This window comes from Nelumbo lutea, chromosome 6 (assembly GCF_056320005.1).
Source record: "Nelumbo lutea isolate HS-2025 chromosome 6, American lotus-T2T, whole genome shotgun sequence".
Taxonomy (NCBI): Eukaryota; Viridiplantae; Streptophyta; class Magnoliopsida; order Proteales; family Nelumbonaceae; genus Nelumbo; species Nelumbo lutea.
Genome location: NC_142689.1, coordinates 70,790,484 through 70,815,127, shown reverse-complemented (window position 1 = coordinate 70,815,127; position 24,644 = coordinate 70,790,484). Strand labels below are relative to the sequence as shown.

The following is a 24,644-nucleotide window of genomic DNA, read 5'->3' as shown; positions in this document are numbered from 1 at the left end:
CTGTGAGTCGTGCCGGGCTGACCCCCAAGTTATCCCTGCGAGGTGGCACGGCTTGAGATGGCCCCCGAACCGGCACGGCATGGGCCGTTTTACACCTCTAGTTAGGTGTGCACATTCCTCGGTCCTTGTCATAGCCCTAAAGTTTCTTTTGACTTTCCTGGAAAGAAAGGATGCTGTGAATACATTCAATCACTCATTATCACTCATTATTATGCATAGTTGATGTGATATCATCTCCTCCAATTAGTACAAAGGTGAAAGATCAATGTTAATGGAGTCGTGAAGGTGCAGAATGGGGGGGGGGGGGGGGTCATCAGATATCTTCAGGGTGTTTTTTTTCCTTTGCCATGATAGAGCTAAGGAGGTTCAGTTCTTCTCAGTTAAGTGGAAGTTGTTGAGTTTCTTGAAAGGTTTCCAACTGGCTTTAGACGTTGATGCCTCAGCAATTGATCGAAGTGCCCGTTTAATGGGGCCGGCTTTCGGACAGTGGCTTCTGGCGTTGCATGAGCCATGCATGAAAGCCGGAAAGTCCGAAAAGCCGAAAATAGGCATATATAGTATTTGTCCAAAAATTGACTTTTTCCAGTAGGCTCAAAATTGAAGGAAACTCTCTTACATTACAGTTTCTAAATGACTGTCTGTTGGAGGAAGATCGCATCGTCCATCCCCTTGCACATACTACCCATATTATATTGTAGCGGATTACAGACAGACTAGAAGAGATTCCGTAGTTGCTCTGTCCTAGCTAGACTCCTAGAGAAGCTCCAAGTACTGCAGTGCAGAATACAAGCGTAACTCGGTTTTGGCTTTTGGTGACGATCAAAATTGTCCACGAATATATACTTGTTGAACGGGGAGAGAGAGAGAGAGGCTGAGGAGCATTTTAGCATGGGAAGGGAAGTGTTAGGTTTTGACTTTTGAATGGAGTATAGGTTTCTATTTTCTAAACTGATGTCATGCAGAGAAATTAAGGTATTCAATCAATTTAAAAGTTAAATGTTCCCCAATTCAAATCAGGCTTTAATTTGGATGTGAATATCCCCTGAAGATACAATACAACAGGTGATAACTTTATACCCTATTGCATGCATAAAGATGCCAGCTATATATCCGGTGAAAATCAAAGGATCCAGAACATCCAATATAGGAGAATCCGAAGATCAAAAGATCTAATTAAGAAGCAGCATCTGACATTGTCAGGAAGGTCCAAACAAGTTGATTGTTCATTTTGAATTTGCATTACATTTGAAAACATGCCTCTCAAATGGGTGTGTTGGTGTAATCGGTTACCCAGTATTTGAGATAAGAACAAATATCGTATAAATATCGTACAGAACATTGAATGAAATCATCAAGAGAGAATTCTTCTCATAAGCTCTTTTAGGGTGGGATTACCCTACCAGCGCATGTAGGAGTGGCTCATCAGGATCCAGCATTCTTTCCCCAACAAAGTATATTCATGGGCATGCATAATCGTTCACTTAGTCGCGCTTCTGCTCATCGGTTACATGTGAAATTGTTAGCTGCCAAGACATTAGTACATTAGCAAACTGCAATTGTTTACCATTTCTATTTGATCAAGGTCGTTGAAGAATCAGAAGGTATGCGAAGAGCATGGCTCAAAAACTCTCATTTATGAACAAGATGTCAGTTGTACAGATACAAAAGCATGCCACTGGCAAGAAACTGGACTAATTTTTGAATATGTAATTCTTCATAATTGACATTTGATGCACCCATGTATTACTTACTGTTACATTTGAATGAAAATTGCTGATAATAGGAGAATCACCACTGCTGGCCACTTTGAACACTGACCACCACTAAAGTTTCATCAACATCTCAACGCCATTTTGCCACCATCACTGTCAAGGTCCAGTTAATAGGTCTGGCTTAGCAAATGAGAAGCCATCTTCATCATGTTTTTGACCATCATCATATTCACGGCGGGGGTATTCCCTTGTTCTAGATTGTCTACCAACATTCGCCATCAGGGGTGGGTTTTCTGTGACTGATGTGGGTGACGGTGCATCTGCTTCATTGTCTGACATGTCATCTTCAGAATTTCTCATACTATATGTAGATGAGCGTGTTGAGTGCCCAGTAGTCTTGAAACGTTGAAGCGGGTGGGGTGGGGATTGCACAGGTGAGGCACTCGGGCCACTTCCCACACTTCTTGTAGGGGAATGCCCCGTCCTTTTCTCGTGTTTCTTTTTCATGGCAGCCATACGCCACTTCTTAATGGCCTTCGATGTCTGCTCATCAAAGACAGACTTCTTCATGGTTGATCCCATCTGCAAACGTCCACCATAAATAATTATCATTACATCCATTGGTTTCAAGTTTCAACACAACATGCACATGCCTGCGCATACACATGCAAAAGACAGACACAAAAAGCAACACAATGAAATATCAATCCAATTTTAGGATTGAACAGAAGGAAAGCTTAAGTGCCGTTCTACAGTGAGATTACTTGAAAGTGAAAAAAGCATTTAAGATTGGTATTTATGCTTTCATCAAACTGGCAGCTCTGTTTCTACTTCCAGAAGCATATCTAGGTTAGATTCCCTAAGACTGAAAAGAACTTGCTTCTTCAACTTAATGGGCTGCCTATTTAATGTGACAGATCACCAGAGTAAACAGGATACCTGAGTTACTAGTGCATAGAGGGGGAGTGTAATGTAGCTACACAAGAATTGGACTCCAACCCTGCACCATGCCAATGGAATTCACCAAATAATTAATTAATAAAGTTAAAAGCTTAAAACAAATGGTGGTTGAGCGAGTAAATAAGTAGACACTAAAGCTGTTGTCGAAGCATGACCACTTGATATTACACCAAGTGGTAGATACCCCCTACCAACAGTATATGCATGCCACTTATACAAGGTAAGATGGCGAATATCATGACTCAAGTAACTATTTTCCAGACGTCCTCATCAGTCAATTAGTCCTATCTCCTATGTAGACCTATTCATGGGCTGGGCCTGGGTAGCCCGATGGGCTTGCCTGTGGGCTCAGGCTCAAGCATAAATTTTAGGCCCACAGGCTTGAGCTCAGGGTATAAGTATCAGGCCCAATTATCTTTTAGGCTGGGCTTGGGTTTAGCCCATCCCTCAAACCCATAAACCCTCCCAACCCAGGTGCAGGCGGGATTGGATCCCAAGTCTCCACTACAACCAGCAGGAGACCTTACCAACCAGCCAATAGGCACCTTGGTATAATAAAAATATATTAATAATATAATAAAGTTTGCTTATTCCTATTCAGACTGGGCTTCAGGCTCTATACAAGGGCCAGGCTCTGGCTCAGGCCCGGAATTCTCTGTTAATAAAGAGGCAAAGCCTAGCCTGAACCCGGCTCAGCCCAGCCCATGAACAGGTCTAGTTCTATGTATGAACCAAATATGGATATTAAAGCTTACCCCATTGAAACTCGTATGATTATAAGTGTGAAGTTCTCATGAAAGCAAGATTTCAAGCCAAATTCATACTGCACCAAGGCTTTGGCATTAGATGTAAATAACATAAAACTAGAAAAAAGTGCAAGAGATGATAGGTAGAACAGTTTCTTACCCATATCCAAAGGAAATATGTTATTTGGAATGCATTCTGTGAAAAAAAAAATACAAGTAAATCAATCTACTCATCTCAAAACATAATGAATATAAATTTATAAAATGATTAAATAAACAACAAATAGTTGCATCAGGGATGGAGGACAAAATTTAGTTGCCTCTTTTTTATGTTAACTTAGCCTCCTCCTATGATACTAGATGCCTGTACATTGGTGCTCTATTATTTCAGATACTCCAATTTTTAAGGTAAACTATGTATCCAGTGCTATGTCCTTGCCGTGTATGTGGGCAACATAGGCAGCGTACTTTCCCAAACCATTCACATGGAATATAAATGTTACATGGATAATGACTTAGATCCACTCCTGATGAAGATTCCCTAGGCAAAGTTGACTCCTATCATATGACTCTAATCATCTGAGACAATGAAATTCAGCAGGAGGTATCAGGCATCCTACACAGTAATACTTAGGTTCCTATTAATAACTCCCCAGTGGATGGAATTGCATTATTGTCTTCAGGTCCAGATGCCAGTGTAACAGAGTAAACAATAAGGTTGCAGATGAATCTACTAACATGGGAGGTGATGCTAGGGCAGAGTATGTTTTTTTATTTTTAAGGCCTGATTCTCATGGACAAAGCAGACCTTTTTAGTCTCAATCTGTCCTCCTGGGTTGTAACTTGCAAAGAACTCTTCTACCTGGAGCTTTCTTTTGTATACTTTAGTCAGCGATTTGTTTTTTTTTTTTTTAATTAGTATAAGTCAGTTCATATCCAGAACAGTGAATATAGGATTCATGTAGCCAACAACCCCATATTGTTGACAAGGCATTTTTAGTCTCGATCTCAAATAGTGGAGGCTAGAGCAACAGCTGCACACCCAAATACCTTGTTCAGGTGGGTTTCTAGAACTACCGATTCATTAAAGTGAAGGGCAAAATAGGTATTGGTTGAAGGTTGGAAGTAGTAAGAGTAGAATTGGAAAGCAAAACTGAATTCTTCCTTAAGGTGAATAAGTTATATATCATTGCTAATACAGATTTTATCACCTAAGATTATCATCACCCAGTCCTTCAATCAGACTATCTCCTTCTGTGCATCATCTTAGACCTTAAGATCCATTTTTGTTTAAACCACCACCCATCAACCAGCATAAAGTTTCTTATGCTGTCTTCAAATTTTTTATATTAAATCTCAGTTCCTAATATTTGAGAAAACCCCAGATTCATATTCGCTTCAAGATCCTTAAACCTTATCACTCAATAAATATTTTATTATTTAATTATTTTATCCACAAAAGAAGTGCAATAAGTCATTCAGTTCAGCCATTTTCAAACAGGCCCACAATCATATCATCCAGAAAGGAAAGAAACACCCAGTACCTGAAACATAACAAAATGGATTAGATACAGAACTAATTGAGGCCGATTAAACCAGAAGTGTTTGTCGCTGACTTTCACAAGAGGAATCCCTTGAACCACTGCATGTCTTTCTTGGATTTCAAGAGCCATAGTTGTTATAATTGCTTGAAGTTTTGTTCCAACTGCCAAGATTATCTGGAATGAACATGACATCCAGAATTTCTTAATCACATAACCAAGAAAATGGTAATGATCTAGCAATTAGTGCCAAGATTTCTTACAATTAGAGGAATTATGGACACCCAAAATAATGTCCTCCATCCTGAAAGTGATAAAACGAATATGTAAACAGTACCGAACTCCATTTGAATACATATTAGAGCATATCAAATATAAGGGGAGTGCTAGCATGATGTTCCTTAGTGGTGCACATCAACAAATGCCCACTAATGGACAAATGACCAAGGTGTTTGTTTCAGTATATGCACCTTCATTGCATAAACTCCAAAACAACATCCACCATTCTGTTATTGCACCATAACATCCTGTTTGTTCGTTGATTTCAACATTCAGGGATATATGTAGAACTCACCACTAACATTCAGAAGCAAAAAGACCACAAGTGAAGCCCATAGAAGTGGACTGCAGACACCACAGAGAACTAAAGTCAGAGCATGAAGATAGGGTTTTTTTTTTTACCAGTACACCAAGACCACAGGGGTAATAAAGGACTATTTTCATCTACATATACCGATATGAAAGGGCATGTTTTGCCATCCAAAAACTATAAGTCCAATTTCATTTAATCCCACAAGCTAAAGCCATTGGGCCTACTAATTCAGTCACCATCCAACTATCCCATCATTAGAGAGAATTAAGGACTACTATTTGCACCCAACTAGACTTTTTTTCTTGTTCTCTTTTTATTTTCATCCGTTGTCTAGAAGCATCATTCGAAGGTAAGTTAGGATTTTTCTTATCATTAGCTACTTCCTTGTGAAGGGAAACTTCCTCCTATGTATAGATATCAACAGCCTCCCTCAAATTTTTCTCATTCTCTTTGTATTTTCTTTCATTTTCTAGAAGCATCGTTGATCTTTTTTGATCTTTTGCCATTTCCATGCAGCAACTTCAACTCACCATTGACCCGGCTGGTTGCATGTTCGAACCGTCACCTGGACAAGATTCTGGGCCTGGTTTTAGTAAAACTATGGTAAAAAACCGTCTGATCCGGACAGTTGGACCGTTGACCCATTCGACCTGGTGACCGGGTCACGGGTTGCAAACTAAATGTGTATGCAAACTTTGGGAGGCCTTAAGTTTGTGCTCTAACGTCCAATTGAGGTGATCTTTTTTTTTTTTCAATTTTGAGTAACTTTTTTGAGATCCATGTGTCCCAAGGAGCCATAGGCACCTTACCCCGTTATTTTCTCCAAAAAAAAGCCCTTTTTGGCCTCAAATTGCAATTGTTAATATTTTTTACTAACAAAAAATAAAAAACTTAATTAAAAAACATAAATTAAATATAAAATAATACATATATTACATGTAGAACATAATTACACATTATTTATTGATAAAATACATGTTGATACATACCTATACACATATATACATATATGTATGAATTTACATATCGCTGATGTAGCACAGTCTGACCCATTCAACCTGGACAGTTGAACCAGTGACCTGTGACCCAGAGGCAAAAACAGTTTGGCCTCCGAGTCAGTTTTTAAAACGTTGTTTCCATGTGAAAACTGTGTGTATATGTGTTTCAGTTTGTGAGCATGAAACCTCTGCATCTTTAATTTGTCTGTGTACTTCCAGAAATCCTTGAGTAGTCATACAAGACTACAAATAGCCTTAGGTTTTGAACAGAGAAAAAATAAAAGAAAAGGAGAAGAGAAGAGGAGAGGAGAAGAAGAGAGAGGGAGAGGGAGAACTCGTAGAGAGGTTTGAGAAAAGAGAGAGTGGTTGGTGTGGTGTAAACAGCCACCCGCCTCTTTAAATTTATATTCATAATGTCTTAATTGTAAAAGGATTACAAGAAGGGCAAAAGGCTGAGTTACCCTTATTGCTTACATTGCAAGATAATAACGAAATAAGATAAGATAAGATAAATCTAAAATAAACTAAAACTAACATAACTAATTGCTGTCATACGAACATAGTGTGGACAACACCAGTGGGGTCCACATTAGTGTTCTCTACACCTTGGATTAGGGTTCTTCCTTCTTTATGTATCCCATTTCTTCCTCTCTTCATCTTCTTTCTTAACATTTCTAACATTTCTGTTCAAACCCTACTAGAAACGCTACAATTCCTATATCAAGGTAGCACTTTTCTTCCTCACAGGAATTGTGCCACATCACATGTTGTATGCGAGAGTATTTTGAAATAAATAACATTTTACCTGATTCCCACGACTACCTTGAAATCATCTTCTAATGACCTTTTTATATATTTTTGGAAGTCAAACTTACTTCCAGGAGCTAAATGAACCTATAAGAATAAAAGTAAGAATCTATAAGAATAAAATAAATCAATTTAATATATGTTTATGTGATAGGATGCTGAAGAATAAAAAAGGTCAACTTACCGATATGAATCCATGACGTAATGTCAAATAATCTGCCTTACGAACAGATCTGAAAAAATGCCGAAAAAAGCATACCTGCAAATGATGACTAATTTATGAGAATCATAGTAATCTAAAATTTTTGCTATAGCTCACTAGGGATGTAAAAGAAAGCTGATGACACTGGTTATTTTCCAGGCCTTTGCTGTTGCCTTTCTTCTGCAAGTGCAAGTGTGAAGAAGGGGTATGCATGAATCAGCAGCAAGTCTTCATCTTTTCTGCTAACAGAAAAAGGGACTCACCTAACATGATTAATGTGGGAACCTTCTTTTGGGTAGGTAACCTTGTAATACTACAAAGATTTGCTTAAACTCTTGATATAATATCATACTTCATCTAGAAGACAATGCCCCTAGTTTGTGTACACTTTTGGAGCTTATCATTTCCACTCTCATGAGATAAATATGAAAATAGCTTTTATTAAGTTTTGGTTTGAAAAGCACATCATATTGCACTATTGTGCGTTTCAACTTGGAAAGAACCACCAGTCAAGTAGCATATCCACTGGTGAATGTTCCTAATAATAAATTTAGGTCATGATATCTGGATACTGTATATGTGTAGCATACAAGTGTTGAACACAATGTGTGCCCAATACAGCAGTAGATGCTTCATGGACACTTCTAGAGTATATATAAGTAATACTACATGTAAAAATATATGTTTTAAAAAAGTTATACTACAACAAATGTGTAGAAGTTACAAGTTTAATTAAATTTGGTAGTTTAATTTACAATCTTTGTTTAGAAAACATGGAAAAAGAAGGTTGGACAGGCTAGGATAGAGGGTTATAGCCTTTCTTTACAAGAAAGCCCTTTAAAAGAAAGAGTGCAACCTTGGTTATTCATTTACCGCTTTGTCTATGGCAACTCCATACCAGCATACCACTGTTTGGAAGAAAATTGAAAAGAACTCTGTTTTTTGGTAAAAGAATTCTTCCACCATCTTCTTGTTTTATATGTTTTCTTTGTATTTATATGCCACTAACCAATCATGTACAATAAAGATGCTTAAAGCAGTTTCATGAATATACCAAATAAAAGCATGTAAGTTACTATCTTAAATAATTACAGATAGAGTTTTTTTTAACTTTATGTTTGACTAGATCAACTAGACTAGTCATTAGTTGACTAATAGTTTTAGTTAGATTTTTTTGATCAATAACAATAAGCTTTATTAATGAATAAGATTTGTGAAACTTTAATTACAGAAAGGGGGAGGTAAACTATCTTAACTCCCCTACAACAAAAGGACAAAGAAAGAAGCTAAAAATTAGCCCAAAACAGAGATTCCTTAAATGCCCCTTGCTTAGCTAACCCATCAGCCATTGAGTTAGCACTTCTCTTCACCTAGCTGTACTTCACCCCAATATCCCTACTTGGCCATTTAATTTTTTTCTTTTCATTGTTGTAGCTCCACAAACCACTCTTTTCTCCTTTCAGCCACCTAATCACCACCTCCGAGTCCCCTTCAAGAACCAAGCATCTGATGTTTAATTCTCTTGCTCTTTGGATTCCTTCTAGAACTGCTAGAATCTCAGCCATAAGAGAGTCTCCCTCTCTAATTGGGCCTGAGAACATAGCAGTAATTGTAGAGAACACTGATGTGGGCCCCACAGCTACGATCCCACTATGTTTGTGGGGAAGAAGATGTTCTAGTCTGCCTAGGTTAGCTATTGGTCATTTAGTTGTTTCAGTTGTTATTTGTTTCAGTCTTTGTTTTACTCTATTTGTTATGTAAAGACTAAGGGCAGATCTGTCCTTTCTATGTAATGAGCATAACCTATAAATATTAATTAAAGTGGCGGCGGCAGAACATTAAGCTTCTGCTCCTCCTTTCAACCCTTGTGTTCTACTGCTTCTCCTCCCTCTTCCTCTTCTCTCCTCTTTCTTCCTTCTTATCTTCGATCTTGAGATTCATTAGGGTTCAAGACTGATAACAGTCCTGAACTTCTAATTGGTATCAGAGCCAAGTTCTCTCATGTGAGTCTAGTCCAGCCGACCACATGAGAACCATCTAAGGCTGGAAGCTGATAAAGCAGAGTTCGTTGACTGGTTCTTGGAGATCTCCAGAGGATTAGCAGCTGTTTGAAAAGTGTCACAGTTGTAGCAAGTTGGTGATCAGGAAGAATCAGAGAGGGCTAGGGTTCGGGTAACCTTGGTAGGCAGCGAACTGCATTCTACTGTAAGTTTTTTTCTTTCTGAGAGAAGTAACATCAGAAAAGATAGGTTGGACCTATCCAGTAAGGGTGGCCGAACTACTCTAAGGTTTTATCCCTCTATTCTCTAGGGTTTCTCTAGGGTTTTGTCTTATCCCTACGGCAAACCCTAGTATTAGGCCGAAACTTGTGATCTTATTCCTGCGGCAAACCCTAGAATTCTCCTCAACATTGATCAGTTTTAGGGTTTCATATTAAAACCCTAATACAAATCTTATCCGTACGGCTCTTAGGACTGATTAAAACCTCAAATTGGCTTCAGCATATCAGATTGCTCTTCAAACTGTGTTTCAGCCTTCTTTTGGGGTTTCAAACACTTTTGAAGGGGTGAAAACAGTTCGGACTGTTGCTGTTGTGTGTGGTTATTGATTTCAGATTAGTCTTATATATATTTCATGCACATCTATCGTGAGTACAGATTGGTTCTCTACTGATTTTGTGATTGTTGTTGGGAGTTCTAGTGCTGGTTTTGACTGTAGTAACCATAATCTTTGATACTTCTGGTTCTTAACTGAAATGGAGTTTAAGAATCAGGCAGAAGGCAGTTTTGGGAACAGCAGTTATGGTGGTGGTTCTGAGACAGGTTTTCAGATTACAACCGTAAAGTTTGATGGATCAAACTATTTGGAATGGGCCCAATCAACCATGATGGCTATTGGGGGAAGGGGCAAAGTAGGGTATCTCTTGGGAGATGTGGTAGAACCTTCCAAGGGAGACCCTATGTATACCAAGTGGGTCCAAGAAAACTACTTGGTTATGACATGGCTCTGTAATTCAATGCAACGTCATATCAGCCGAAATTATTTATGGGCAAAGGCAGCCAAGGAGATATGGAATGTGATGAAAGAGACTTACTCCCAACCCCTTAATGTTTCCAGAGCATATGAGTTGAAATGTGAGGTGAATGCCCTTAAACAAGGAGAGAAACCGGTGTCGGTCTATTTCTCTAACTTGCAGTCCATGTGGCATGAGATTGATCACTTAGAGACTCTTGAGTGGGAGAGTCCCAAAGATGCTCAGATACATAGAAAGCACATTGAGACAAACAGAGTGTTTGAGTTTCTGGCAGGACTGAATTCAGAATATGATATTGTGAAACAGCAGATCTTGACTAGAGATAGTGTGACCCTCTCTCAGGCATACTCCTTAGTGCACAGGGAAGAGACCAGGAGGAAAGTCATGATGCAACCTCAGCCGCTTACACCTGCCTTGGTAGCTGTCAAACCCAAAACAGAGGATGATTCAGAGAGGGATAGAAAGAAGGAAGATAAAAGGGATGTGGTGTGTGAGCATTGCAAGAAACCTAAACACACAAAAGAAACATGTTGGAAGCTACATCCATATTTGGTCCCGGCAAAGTTGAGAAATAAAAGGAGTAATGCTCATGTGGCTACGACTACTGATTCAACATCCTCATCTGGCACGAGAGGCACACCATTGGAGACCTTAGCTGCAGTTCGGGCAGCACTAATACAATTGGAGAAGGAAGTTGGCAGTTCAGCTTAGTTACCACAGTCATCATCAGCTCCGGCTGCATCGGCCTTTGCACACTCAGGTACTCGAGCCTCAGCCTACCATGCCTCCACTCCAGGTACTACTGAACGGTGTTGGGTAATAGATTCAGGTGCATTTGACCATATGACTAGCTTGCCCTCTTTGTTTACTACTTATCACTTATCTTCTGGTAGGGATAAAGTATCTATAGCTGATGGCTCTCTTGTCCCTATTTCTGGCAAAGGTGACATCAAACTGTCAGATACTATATCCTTGTCCTCTGTCTTGCATGTTCCTAAACTGGATATTAACCTCCTTTCCATCAGTAGCATTACCAAACATTTGAACTGCTCAGTAACTTTTTTTCCTGACCGATGTGTTTTTCAGGACATGGAGACGAAGAAGGTGATTGGGACTGGCTGTGAAACGAATGGGATCTATCTGCTCGGGGAGAGTTCTCGTCGGGAAGAGTCAATGGATAAGAAGTTACTTGTTTCTCAAGTTGTGAGTCCAGTTATGTTGTGGCATAACTGATTGGGTCATTTATCTTTTCGGTCCTTGAAGAGTTTGTTTCCTACTTTGTTTGAGTCTGTTGAGTCATCTCAGTTGAAGTGTGAAATTTGTGAGTTGGCCAAACATTGTAGAAACTCTTATTAATTGAGTAATAAAAGGAGTAATAGTTCTTTTGATATTGTGCATACTGATGTTTGGGGGCCATATCACATTCCTTCTATGGGGGGGTACAGATATTTTTTGCTATTTGTTGATGACCACGCCCGTTTTTCATGGGTTTATCTTATGCGATCATGAGATGAGGTGCCTATCCTAACCCAAAACTTCCACCAAATGATCCTAACACAACTTGATGCCAAGATAAAAGTACTTAGATCTGATAATGCAAAGGAATACTTTGTTAAGCCATTGGCATCGTACCTCCTTAATCATGGGGGTTATCCACTAGAGCACGTATCCTCATACACCTCAGCAGAATGGGGTGCAGAGAGGAAGAATAGGCACATCTTGGAGGTGGCTAAAAGTATTATGTTTACCTCCAACATCCCTATTCGATTCTGGGGTGATGCTATCCTTATGGCGGTATATCTTATTAATCGGATTCTTTCTCGGGTTCTTGATATGAAACCTCCTTTTTCCCTTCTATACCCCAATGAGGAGTTGTTAACTATTCCCCTCAAGACATTTGGTTGTACCTGTTTTGTTCAGCTTCTTGGTCCCAATCACTCCAAGTTTCAACCCAAGGCCTCCAAATGCATCTTTCTTGGTTATGCACAAACTCAAAAGGGTTATTGTTGTTATGATCCTGTCTCAGGGAAGAAGTTTGTATCCATGGATGTCACTTTCTTTGAGAAGACACCCTACTATTCTCGGGTCTCTCCTCAGGGGAAGAGTAGTGAGCGTGGAGATTTGGGTCTATTTCTTCAAGAGGAAGAGGGAGGAGGAGAAGCAGAACACAAGGGTTGAAAGGAGGAGCAGAAGCTTAATGTTCTGCCGCCGCCATTTTAATTAATATTTATAGGTTATGCTCATTACATGGAAATGACAGATCTACCCTTAGTCTTTACATAACAATAGAGTAAAACAAAGACTGAAATAAATAACAACTGAAACAACTAAATGACCAATAGCTAACCGTAGGCAGACTAGAACATCTTTTACCCTACGAACACAGTGGGACCATAGCTGTGGGGCCCACATCAGTGTTCTCTACAGTAATAGTCCCATCCTCATTCCTGAACATGCCCCCAATGCCAGAAGGCCCTGGATTCCTTAAGCTACCATCAAAATTCAGTTTTATGAATCCAAAGGGGGTGACCAAGAGGGGCTAGAAGTTTTCTTACAATGGGCAGAGGTAGCTATCTCTTTCCACTTTCTCAATAAGTTGGCCATGGAAAATTCTGAGAATAGCTCCATAGATTTCAGCTAGTGAGCTACCCTTAAGTGTATCAGTTCTAGTAAGTTTTTCGTGGTTCTTTCCTTGTCTAAAAAGATTCGTGAGTTTCTCTCTTCCCATACGAACCAGCAAACTGCCGCCCTAATGCTTCTCCACGTAACCTTCCCTCTTTTCTTAGGCCATCTAAAGAACGAAGGAGAGAACAAGACTCCCTGGTTAGATTTCAAAATGCCACTTGCCCTTCGATAGACCAAAATCATAGGGTTTGGCTCTTTGATAGTTTCTTCTCCATTGTCTTCTCCACTAGCGGTGGAACTGCAACTTGACCGATCAACCAGGTAAGGTATCTTCTCTTTTCATTTTTCCGTTTTCCCATCCTCAAACGATCAACCAAGTGTTTTTTTTTTTGGTTTTTTTTTTTTTCATTTTGTTCTTTGAACCAGCCCCAGATTCAATAGTTTCTGTAGAGAACACTGAAGTGGGCCCCATAGCTACGGTCCCACTGTGTTCGTAGGGTAGAAGATATTCTAGTCTGCCTAGGGTTAGCTATTGGTCATTTAGTTGTTTCAGTTGTTATTTATTTCAGTCTTTGTTTTACTCTATTTGTTATGTAAAGACTAAGGGCAGATCTGTCCTTTCCATGTAATGAGCATAACCTATAAATATTAATTAAAGTGGTAGCGGCAGAAGATGAAACTTCTGCTCCTCCTTTCAACCCTTGTGTTCTACTGCTTCTTCTCCCTCTTTCTCTTCTCTACTCTTTCTTTCTGCTTATCTTTGATCTTGAGATTCATTAGGGTTCAAGACTGATAACAGTCCTGAACTTCTAGTTGGTATCAGAGCCAAGTTCTCTCATGTGAGTCTAGTCCAGCCGACCACATGAGAACCATCTAAGGCTAGAAGACTGAGAAAGCAGAGTTCGTTGACTGGTTCTTGGAGATCTCCAGAGGATTAGCAGCTGTTTGAAGAAGTATCACAGTTGTAGCAAGTTGGTGATCAGGAAGAATCAGAGAAGGCTAGGGTTCGGGTAACCTTGGTAGGCAGCGAACTGCATTCTACTGTAAGTTTTTTTCTTTCTGAGATAAGTAACATCAGAAAAGATAGGTTGGACCTATCCAGTAAGGGTGGCCGAACTACTCTAGGGTTTTATGTCTCTATTCTCTAGGGTTTCTCTAGGGTTTTGTCTTATCTCTACGGCAAACCCTAGTATTAGGCTGAAACTTGTGATCTTATTCCTGCGGCAAACCCTAGAATTCTCCTCAACATTGATCAGTTTTAGGGTTTCATATTAACCCTAATACAAACCTTATCCGTAAGGCTCTTAGGACTGATTAAAACCTCGAATTGGATTCAGCATATCAGATTGCACTTCAAACTGTGTTTCAGTCTTATTTTGGGGTTTCAAACACTTTTGAAGGGGTGAAAACAGTTCGGACTGTTGCTGTTGTGTGTGGATCTTGATTTCAGATCAGTCTTATATATATTTCATGCACATCTATCGTGAGTACAGATTGGTTCTCTACTGATTTTGTGACTGTTGTTGGGACTTCTAGTGCTGTTTTTGACTGTAGTAACCATAATCTTTGATACTTCTGGTTCTTGACTGAAATGGAGCTTAAGAATCAGGCAGAAGGCAGTTTTGGGAACAGCAGTTATGGTGGTGGTTCTGAGACAGGTTTTCAGATTACAACCGTAAAGTTTGATGGATCAAACTATTTGGAAGGGGCCCAATCAGCCATGATGGCTATTGGAGGAAGGGGCAAAGTAGGGTATCTCTTGGGAGATGTAGCAGAGCCTTCCAAGGGAGACCCTACGTATACCAAGTGGGTCCAAGAAAACTAATTGGTTATGACATGGCAAAGACAGCCAAGGAGATATGGAATGTGATGAAAGAGACTTACTCCCAACCCCTTAATGTTTCCAGAGCATATGAGTTGAAATGTGAGGTGAATGCCCTTAAACAATGAGAGAAACCGGTGTCGGTCTATTTCTCTAACTTGCAGTCCCTGTGGCATGAGATTGATCATTTAGAGACTCTTGAGTGGGAGAGTCCCAAAGATGCTCAGATACATAGAAAGCACATTGAGACAAACAGAGTGTTTGAGTTTCTGGCAGGACTGAATTCAGAATATGATATTGTGAGGCAACAGATCTTGACCAGAGATAGTGTGACCCTCTCTCAGGCATACTCCTTAGTGCACAGTGAAGAGACAAGGAGGAAAGTCATGATGCAACCTCATCCGTTTACACCTGCCTTGGTAGCTGTCAAACCCAAAACAGAGGGTGATTCAGAGAGGGATAGAAAGAAGGAAGATAAAAGGGATGTGGTGTGTGAGCATTGCAAGAAACCTAAATATACAAAAGAAACATGTTGGAAACTGCATCCACATTTGGTCCCGGCAAAGTTGATAAATAAAAGGAGTAATGCTCATGTGGCTACGACTATTGATTCAGCATCCTCATCTGGCACGAGAGGCACACCATTAGAGACCTTAGCTACAGTTCGGGCAGCTCTAATACAATTGGAGAAGGAAGTTGGCAGTTCAGCTCAGTTACCGCAGTCATCATCAGCTCCAACTACATCAGCCTTTGCACACTCAGGTACTCGAGCCTCAGCCTACCATGCCTCCGCTCCAGGTACTACTGAACCGTGTTGGGTAATAGACTCAGGTGCATCTGACTATATGACTAGTTTTCCCTCTCTGTTTACTACTTATCACTTATCTTCTGGTAGGGATAAAGTATCTATAGCTGATGGCTCTCTTGTCCCTATTTCTGGCAAAGGTGACATCAAACTGTCAGATACTATATCCTTGTCCTCTGTCTTGCATGTTCCTAAACTGGATACTAACCTCCTTTTTGTCAGTAGCATTACCAAACATTTGAACTGCTCAGTAACTTTTTTTCCTGACCGATGTGTTTTTCAGGACATGGAGACGAAGAAGGTGATTGGGACTGGCTGTGAGACGAATGGGATCTATCTGCTCGGGGAGAATTCTCGTCGGGAAGAGTCAGTGGATAAGAAGTTACTTGTTTCTCAAGTTGTGAGTTCGGTTATGTTGTGGCATAACTGATTGGGTCATTTATCTTTTCGGTCCTTGAAGAGTTTGTTTCCTACTTTGTTTGAGTCTGTTGAGTCATCTCAGTTGAAGTGTGAAAGTTGTGAGTTGGCCAAACATTGTAGAAACTCTTATTCATTGAGTAATAAAATGAGTAATAGTTCTTTTGATATTATGCATACTAATGTTTGGGGGCCATATCACATTCCTTCTATGGGGGGGTACAGATATTTTTTGCTATTTGTTAATGACCACACCCGTTTTTAATGGGTTTATCTTATGCGATCACGAGATGAGGTGCCTGTCCTAACCCAAAACTTCCACCAAATGATCCTAACACAATTTGATGCCAGGATGAAAGTACTTAGATCTGATAATGCAAAGGAATACTTTGTTAAGCCATTGGCATCGTACCTCCTTAATCATGGGGTTATCCACTAGAGCATGTGTCCTCATACACCTCAGCAGAATGGGGTTGCAGAGAGGAAGAATAGGCACATCTTGGAGGTGGCTAGAAGTATTATGTCTACCTCCAATGTCCCTATTCGATTCTGGAGTGATGCTATCCTTACGGCGGTATATCTTATTAATCGGATTCTTTCTCGGGTTCTTGATATGAAACCTCCTTTTTCCCTTCTATACCCCAATGAGGAGTTGTTAACTATTCCCCTCAAGACATTTGGTTGTACCTGTTTTGTTCAGCTTCTTGGTCCGAATCACTCCAAGTTTCAACCCAAGGCCTCCAAATGCATCTTTCTTGGTTATGCACAAACTCAAAAGGGTTATTGTTGTTATGATCCTGTCTCAGGGAAGAAGTTTGTATCCATGGATGTCACTTTCTTTGGGGAGACACCCTACTATTCTCGGGTCTCTCCTCAGGGGGAGAGTAGTGAGCGTGGAGATTTGGGTCTTTTTCTTCAGGGGGAGGAGTGCAGTGAGGATAGGGTTAATACCTTTGGGGTTGTTCCCTTACCTATTCCAGTTGATGATGAGGGCTGTAGTAGCGAGGGTGGTCAAAGGGATCGGGAGTTGAGAGTCTATCATAGGCGATGCGGGCAGATTGATCCTGGTCATCAGCAGTCCTAGCCAGCTACAATCTCTTCTGTGGCTCCAAGTCCAGATATTACAGTCCCAGGGCCCACAGAGACTCCTTCCATTGTTGCTACCTCACCCTCTGCAGATGACCTTGACCTTCCCATTGCCCTCCATAAAGGAAAACGGCATTGCACCACATTTACAGTCCACTGCATCTCCCAGTTTTTGTCCTATGATCGCCTATCTCCCTCCTACAGGTCCTATCTCACCTCTGTTGCTGATGTCCCTATTCCGAGAACAATGCAAGAAGCCCTATCAGTCCCAGAGTGGAGAGGTGCAATGCAAGTTGAAATGGATGCCCTGTTGAAAAATAATACCTAGGAGCTAGTTGACTTGCCCAAAGGAAAGAAACCAGTTGGATGCAGGTGGGCATTTACTGTGAAGCATAATGCGGATGGTTCCATTGAGAGGTACAAAGCTCGGCTAGTTGCAAAGGGGTTCACTCAAACTTATGGTATAGATTACTTGGAGACATTTGCCTCGGTAGCCATGATGACCACCATTCGGGTTCTATTATCTCTTTCAGCAAGCTACACTTGGCCTTTGTACCAAATGGATGTTAAGAATGCTTTCCTGAACGGGGACTTGCAGGAAGAGGTCTACATGCAATTGCCTCCTGGATTCTATGATACAGAGGCAGGTAAGAAAGTTTGTCGGCTAAATAAGGCTTTGTATGGTTTGAATCAGTCACCTAGAGCTTGGTTCGACAGATTCAGACTAGCCCTTGGCAAGTTCGGTTATGTACAGGCCCAGTCAGATCATACATTATTCATCAAGAGGATGGAGTCGTCACTGACACTACTTGCAGTTTACGTTGATGATATTGTGGTCACAGGAAACGACAACCATGAGATTGAGTCCCTCAAACAGCTTCTTCATCAAGAGTTTGAGGTGAAAGATCTGGGTACACTACGATATTTTTTGGGTATTGAGGTTGCTAGATCTAAGCAGGGGATCTTTGTCTCTCAGAGGAAATATGTGTTAGATCTCTTGGCTGAAACTGGAAAGCTAGGTGTCAAACCTGCAGATACACCTATTGAACATAACCACAGGATTAATGCAGAGTGGGGAGCTGCTTGAAGACAAAGTTATGTTCCAGCGATTAGTGGGAAAGCTCCTATATCTATGCCTTACCAGACCAGACATCAGTTATGTCGTTAGTGTTATCAGTCAGTACATGCATTCTCCTAGAACCACACACCTTCTAGCAGCAGAAAGAATACTAGCATATTTGAAGAGATGCCCGGGTAGAGGTATACTGTTCAAGAACAATGACCACATGACGGTGGAAGTCTATACAGATGCCGATTGGGCTGGGAGTGTTGATGATAGAAGGTCTACCTCTGGATATTGTGCTCTTGTGGGAGGTAACCTGGTTTCTTGGCGGAGTAAGAAACAAAGTGTTGTCTCTCGATCCAGTGCTGAAGTTGAGTATAGGTCAATGGCTAATGGAGTGGCTGAAATTCTTTGGCTGAGATCACTACTTGAGGAGTTGGGTGTTGAGTATGAGAAGCCCCTGATGCTGTATTGTGATAATCAAGCGGCTATTAATATAACACACAACCCAGTGCAGCATGACAGGACTAAACATATTGAAGTTGATCGACACTTTGTACGAGAGAGGGTCTCATCACAAGAAGTATGTCTCCCATACATCACCTCCAATATGCAACTGGCAGATATCCTCACTAAAGCTGTATCACGGAAGAAGCTAGAGGCAGATCTATCCAAGTTGGGAATGATAACATTTATTCCCAACTTGAGGGGGAGTGTAGAGAACACTGAAGTGGGCCCCACAGCTACGGTCCCACTGTGTTCGTAGGGTAGAAGATATTCTAGTCTGCCTAGGGTTAGCTATTGGTCATTTAGTTGTTTCAGTTGTTATTTATTTCAGTCTTTGTTTTACTCTATTTGTTATGTAAAGACTAAGGGCAGATCTGTCATTTCCATGTAATGAGCATAACCTATAAATATTAATTAAAGTGGTGGCGGCAGAAAATGAAACTCATGCTCCTCCTTTCAACCCTTGTGTTCTACTGCTTCTTCTCCCTCTTTCTCTTCTCTCCTCTTTCTTTCTGCTTATCTTCGATCCTGAGATTCATTAGGGTTCAAGACTGATAACAGTCCTGAACTTCTAGTTTTCTTTTCCATCATCTTCTCCAAAGATCAGCGGCAGAACTGCAGCTCGAACCAATCAACCTGGTAAGGTATCCTATCCTTTTGTTTTTTTTGTTTTTTTCATTTTCTCATCATCAGCTGGTTAACCAGGTAAAGTGTTTTTTTTTTCGTTTTGTTCTTCGAACCAGCCCTAATAAGATGTTTTTTTCTCTGTTCCAGGTTTGGGATTTTCCAAGCTCAAAGTTGGATCTGCATCCAGGTTGATGAAGTCCTCTCTAAACTTCTGTTTTTTTCCTTGGATTTGTTGCCTTGAATCTCACCATTATTTTTTTGCTGTGAATGTTGACTCAATTTCTGTGATTTTGCCCCTTGGGTTAAAGTTGACTTTTTAATGAATAAGTGGTTATTGGAGAAATAGACCACCAAACACCTACTATAAAATAAGTTCTTATTTTTTAAAATAAGCACTCGAAAAAGTTGGGTGCCAAATGCAAATAAGTGCTTATTCGAATAAGCACTCCCAAACTTAACCTTATACCAATATTCATGATAAGGATCTTAGGAAATAGGAGTCATGCCACCCCCCTCCCCCCAACCTTCTTCCTATATCCTTGTCCATGTGGCCATCTATACCCAAGCACTATAGATTTTAGGGTGCATCGTAAGATGATTTAGACATTACTTTTAATTTCGAGCACATTATAAACTGTAAGGTACATAAGAATTCTATTCTTTCCTCTTTCACCAAAGAAAGAAATAGACGAAGAAAAAGGAAATATAAAATACTTACATTTCCTCATTGGCAACCCCATGAGTTAGCTATATAAAATCTCATGGTTTCCATAGAAAAAAAATATACAAAACACTTATACCAATTTCTTTTTTGTAGAGAAGAGAAATATAAAAACCTTCAATAATTAAAAAAAAAAAAAAAAAAAAAAAAAACTTACAAAAACAAAGAAAAAAGGAATCCTAGTCCAGAAGTTGGTGTGTGCTCTGACAAAAGACGTCTCATGAGTAAGCCTGAATCTTGAGGGATCTGCATTATAAGGATATATCTTGTTCAGCTTCCGAGGAATTATATAAAAACGTAAATATGATGTAAAATAAATTGCTTTTCAAGGCCAAGAGAATTAATGGCTACCAACTCCTAAATTAAAGTGAAATAAAATATTTTTCTATGCAGCAGAGTACCATAATGAAATTCATAGTTAAGAGATTGTGTCTCCCTCTCCCACGCCTTCCATCCACGTATCTGCATATGGAATTCCATCAGTAACCAAAAGGTTTAAAAATTTTCAAGGGCAAATGACAAATGCGGTCTTGGATATAGAAATTAATGCAACTTAATATTTTAATGCATTCATATCAAATAATAATCAGGATACATGGATGTTATCCCAATGGACTTGTGCAGAAGTTCCTGGTTGATGGGTGCCAAACCCAGAGTCCCAAATCAAGCTGGTAGTAGGCATCTAAATTAAAACAAGACTTCAAATTATGTCTCCTGAGTCAAAGGGGAGCCTCGCTTTTGTGAATTCAATGATCTGGCACAGAGATGGCCTTTGTGAAAACATGTTGGCACACATGAAGTGGATGCTGGAATACTGAACCCACTATTCAATTTCATGGAGCCACCTACAACATCTCCAAGGTCTAAAATCAATGTTTTCAAGCTTGGAGCAGACAAGGCTTATCAGGTCAATGATTAAACTATCCAACCATCTGAGCTGATTTCCCAATTTACTGAAATAAAAAAGGTCATTACCCAATGTTGGTCCCAGGCTCCCAGATATCTGGAGCCTTGGGAGGGTGGAGGGGTAAACTGGATACAGGCCTCTCTCAAATCAACCTTCATTCTCACGTTTACCAGACTGAGATTTTACCATTTAACCAAGTCAACATTTTTTAACATTTTGGAAAATTAGGTGTTTCAGAAACAATTTTTTCGCCACTAGATTGTGATCCAAAGGGTTAAACAGTCAGGTCCTATCTGAATCTGACAGCACTGTTCAAAACAAAAATTATTTTAACTTAATGACTGATAAGAGATTTTTTTTCAGAGGAATTCTAACAGGCAATGGCATATGCATTACTCTTGATTTCATTGTACAGATATGATGGCACTTGCATATTTCAGCAACATGCAGAAATCATGGGGACGCACAAAGTGCTGCCTACTAAAATTGCTCAGTTTTTTATCATCCAAAGGAATGTGATTGAATGAACTGTGATCTAATTAGCATGTTTCCTCATTAAGTATGGTCCTCAGTGAGACCCTTCAAATCAAGATTTTCTGGTTCCAAGGCTAAGGTTATTGTAGCCTTATGGACCAATTACCAAATGTTTTCTTAATTGGCAACTTCTCTGAAATATAACACTGTTCCTGACCCAACTACCAAATGTTTCAACCAACCAAACCAAAGAATGTGATGAGTTAAACAATTATGATCTTCCAAGCATATTAATCAACTAGACCCACCAAACAGCAAGTTTCCACCAGTTGTACTTGTATATCATATACCTTGCTGGTAATATAATGTGTACAGATTGTTTAAGTTTTAAGAATAATAAGAAAAAAGATAAAAGCACCTATGCTTAACCCACCTTTAGTCTCCCAAGCATCATTGTTGTAGCACTATAGAGCACATGAAAGACTGCTAAAAAGAATATAAAGATGTGCAATTGATGTAGTCCATTTAGAGAAATAAGTGGCTCATAACCCTGTAACCAGAAAGAAAACTGATTATCAATTGGAATGATATACTTGCATGCATAATAATGAAAGCATGGGAAGGTATTCAAATAAAAGGCACAGTAAATGGTCATAAAAAAGTTAGAAAAATGGGAAGTCAACAATAATAGCAATGCTCTACCGTTTGACAACCTTTCATGGCATAGCCTTATGGCTTGAGATTTGGTGATTGGATGCACAAAATTTGTGTTTCCTATGCATCAGATACACAGGAAGGTCGAAATTCACAAGAGGGAAATATACCCCAAATAACCATCACTTTTGGCCAGTCCCCAGCAGCTTAAGCTATCTAAATGTTTCCCGGCACTTGTGCATTCTACTCATTAATCCCAAGGTATGCTTTGAATGGTTTTAGATGCTAAGAAGTGGCCAAGATGATAGTCCCAAGGATGCCTAGAATCACTCTAACACTTCATGGTGTAAAATTTTCACTAATTTGAAGGGTGAGGTTGTATCCTTTGTTATCAATGGAGAACAAAAACAACCAGATCTCCATCAATGAATTTACTCATAATGTGTAAGGAAAGGAGTAAAGTGAATTAATTGATGAGCTGCCTCAATCTGGGGAAATGTACTAATCACCTCACCTGATTTTCCAGGAATTACTGCATTCAGTTTAGAACAGAAGTTTTTGAAAATAGTGAACAAGTTAATAGGTTCTGTTATTTTTCTATCCCATGTATCAGTCTAGAAGAAGAGAATCTCAGAGATACAAAATTATTGAGTTACCTAATTGAGGCGTAGAAAGTTTGGGAACTCAAGACTGAGAATTACAGGAGGGATGCACTTCTGAAATTTGACTTATGAACAAGGTAAACCACATGAATACGTTGCTTTCAAAAAATAAAAAGATGATTTTGTTAGCTGTTGATAACTTGAAACACTAAACAACAGTACCAAATGGCCTTAATTCGTCACTTTACAAAGAGTAATATATTAAAATTGGGTGCCATCTAATACACATACCTCCTTGCATTTAGAAGCTTTACTAGCAGTGGATAAGAATCTGCGCTCATTCCATAGAAGCCTCCGGTGATCTTCTTCTTCAGTATTTGATGGTCTATATGGGCAAGGTAACATTTTGCGCGTAATCTTCTCTGGAATACATATTTTAACAATGTAGCTCTGACAGAATGTCAGGAGCAAGGAAATGAAACCTAGAACCATAAGCTCTGAACAAAAGTACAAAACAAAAGGGTTAATTAAAGAACGAGAATGATATATGGATAAAAGCAACGAAATGAGTTTGAAGTTTTTTTTTATCGTTCTCATTTTCTGTTTTCTCTTTTGTGAGCTATTACTATTGAGAACTCATATTTTGTGTTCTTACCAGCTTTGACCTTCTCAAGAGCTTCAAACAGTGCATTCTTACGTCTTTCTGTGAACCACTGAAATAAAAATAATAATAATAATAATAATAATAATAAATTTCCTTAAAAAAAAGAAAAAGAAAATCTATAGTATATTGGTTAACATTCCTACCACCTATCAACCAGTTAAATAATTCGAACCCAACAGAAGGAACTCCCAATGAAGTAGTTCCAGGAAGGGACCAGAAGAGACAGATAAGGAGAGATATGATGGTCAATATTTTCCTTAGCTCTCCACCCGATACGAGATACTTCCCTTTTGGCTCTCCATTCTCCAGACAAAAGAAGGAAAAGAGAAGGAAAGAAGAATCTAACTGAAGAATCCAAAGAAATTGAGTTCAAAATAAAAACCACAGACGAGAAAAAGAGGAAAAACCAACCTATCGAACTCTTAACTCTCCCACGAATCCACTCATACTTGCCCAAATAAAACCCAAGAGTCAAGACAAACTAATTTTCTCAAAAGCAAGTCATTGTGATTCAAGAAATACAAAGCAAAACAGAGTATCTTGATTCTAACCTCGCCGAGCCTGTGAAGAACCTTCTCCAACACTATAGAAATTATAATAATAACCGCGCAAACAGCAGCAACCGCCCATGTGGGAGTTTGATCAAGCTCCCTTGATTGAGACGCTCCTCCTTCTCCTCCCGCCATGATCAAACGAGTTGCAGGATAAACCCAGTTCCCAGAGCAATGGATTGTAAGAAGAATATCTCTGCAATAAGCCCCTACCTATATTTTATGTGGGGACTATGACAGTATGACGTCTAGCCCTTGCAAGAACGAGCATGTGTTGAAGAGATTAAGTAATAACGCAATTAACCCAGATAGCTGAAAAAAAATATTTATAGTAGCTGGAAAAGTGTAAAAAAAGAGGTGAGGTGAGTAATAAACGACTAATTACGCGGTGTCAAAACTTGAGAAACCATCTTATTTGTCAGGACTCAGACGGGTGGTTTTGGAAAGCAGTGTGAAGATTTCGTCGGCGTTGGGAGAAAGATTTAAATAAACATTAATACTCTGATTCAGGATGTTGACTTTCGAGT

At 39.6% G+C, this 24,644-nt stretch overlaps 1 protein-coding gene across 2 annotated transcripts; it reads right to left on the bottom strand.

Moving 5' to 3' along the window:
* Positions 1–1,144: 1,144 nt before the first annotated feature.
* LOC148849553 (MLO-like protein 9) lies at positions 1,145–24,644 on the bottom strand. 2 transcript variants are annotated; one of them, XR_016100904.1, is made up of 16 exons: positions 24,118–24,570; positions 23,558–23,615; positions 23,194–23,399; positions 22,080–22,196; positions 20,667–20,727; positions 20,423–20,511; positions 7,541–7,615; positions 7,355–7,443; positions 5,534–5,583; positions 5,223–5,263; positions 4,963–5,136; positions 3,579–3,614; positions 3,428–3,495; positions 2,652–2,712; positions 1,752–2,294; positions 1,145–1,523 (listed from the first exon to the last, which is right to left on the bottom strand). XR_016100904.1 is itself a non-coding variant. In XM_088950503.1 (15 exons), exons 1-15 carry the CDS (start codon positions 24,250–24,252, stop codon positions 1,869–1,871), a joined length of 1,686 nt encoding a protein of 561 aa, XP_088806629.1. In that variant the 5' UTR covers positions 24,253–24,644; the 3' UTR covers positions 1,603–1,868. The 2 variants fall into 2 exon arrangements, 1 of the variants encoding a protein (XP_088806629.1); XM_088950503.1 differs by lacking the exon at positions 1,145–1,523 and having other exon boundaries at positions 1,603–2,294; positions 24,118–24,644.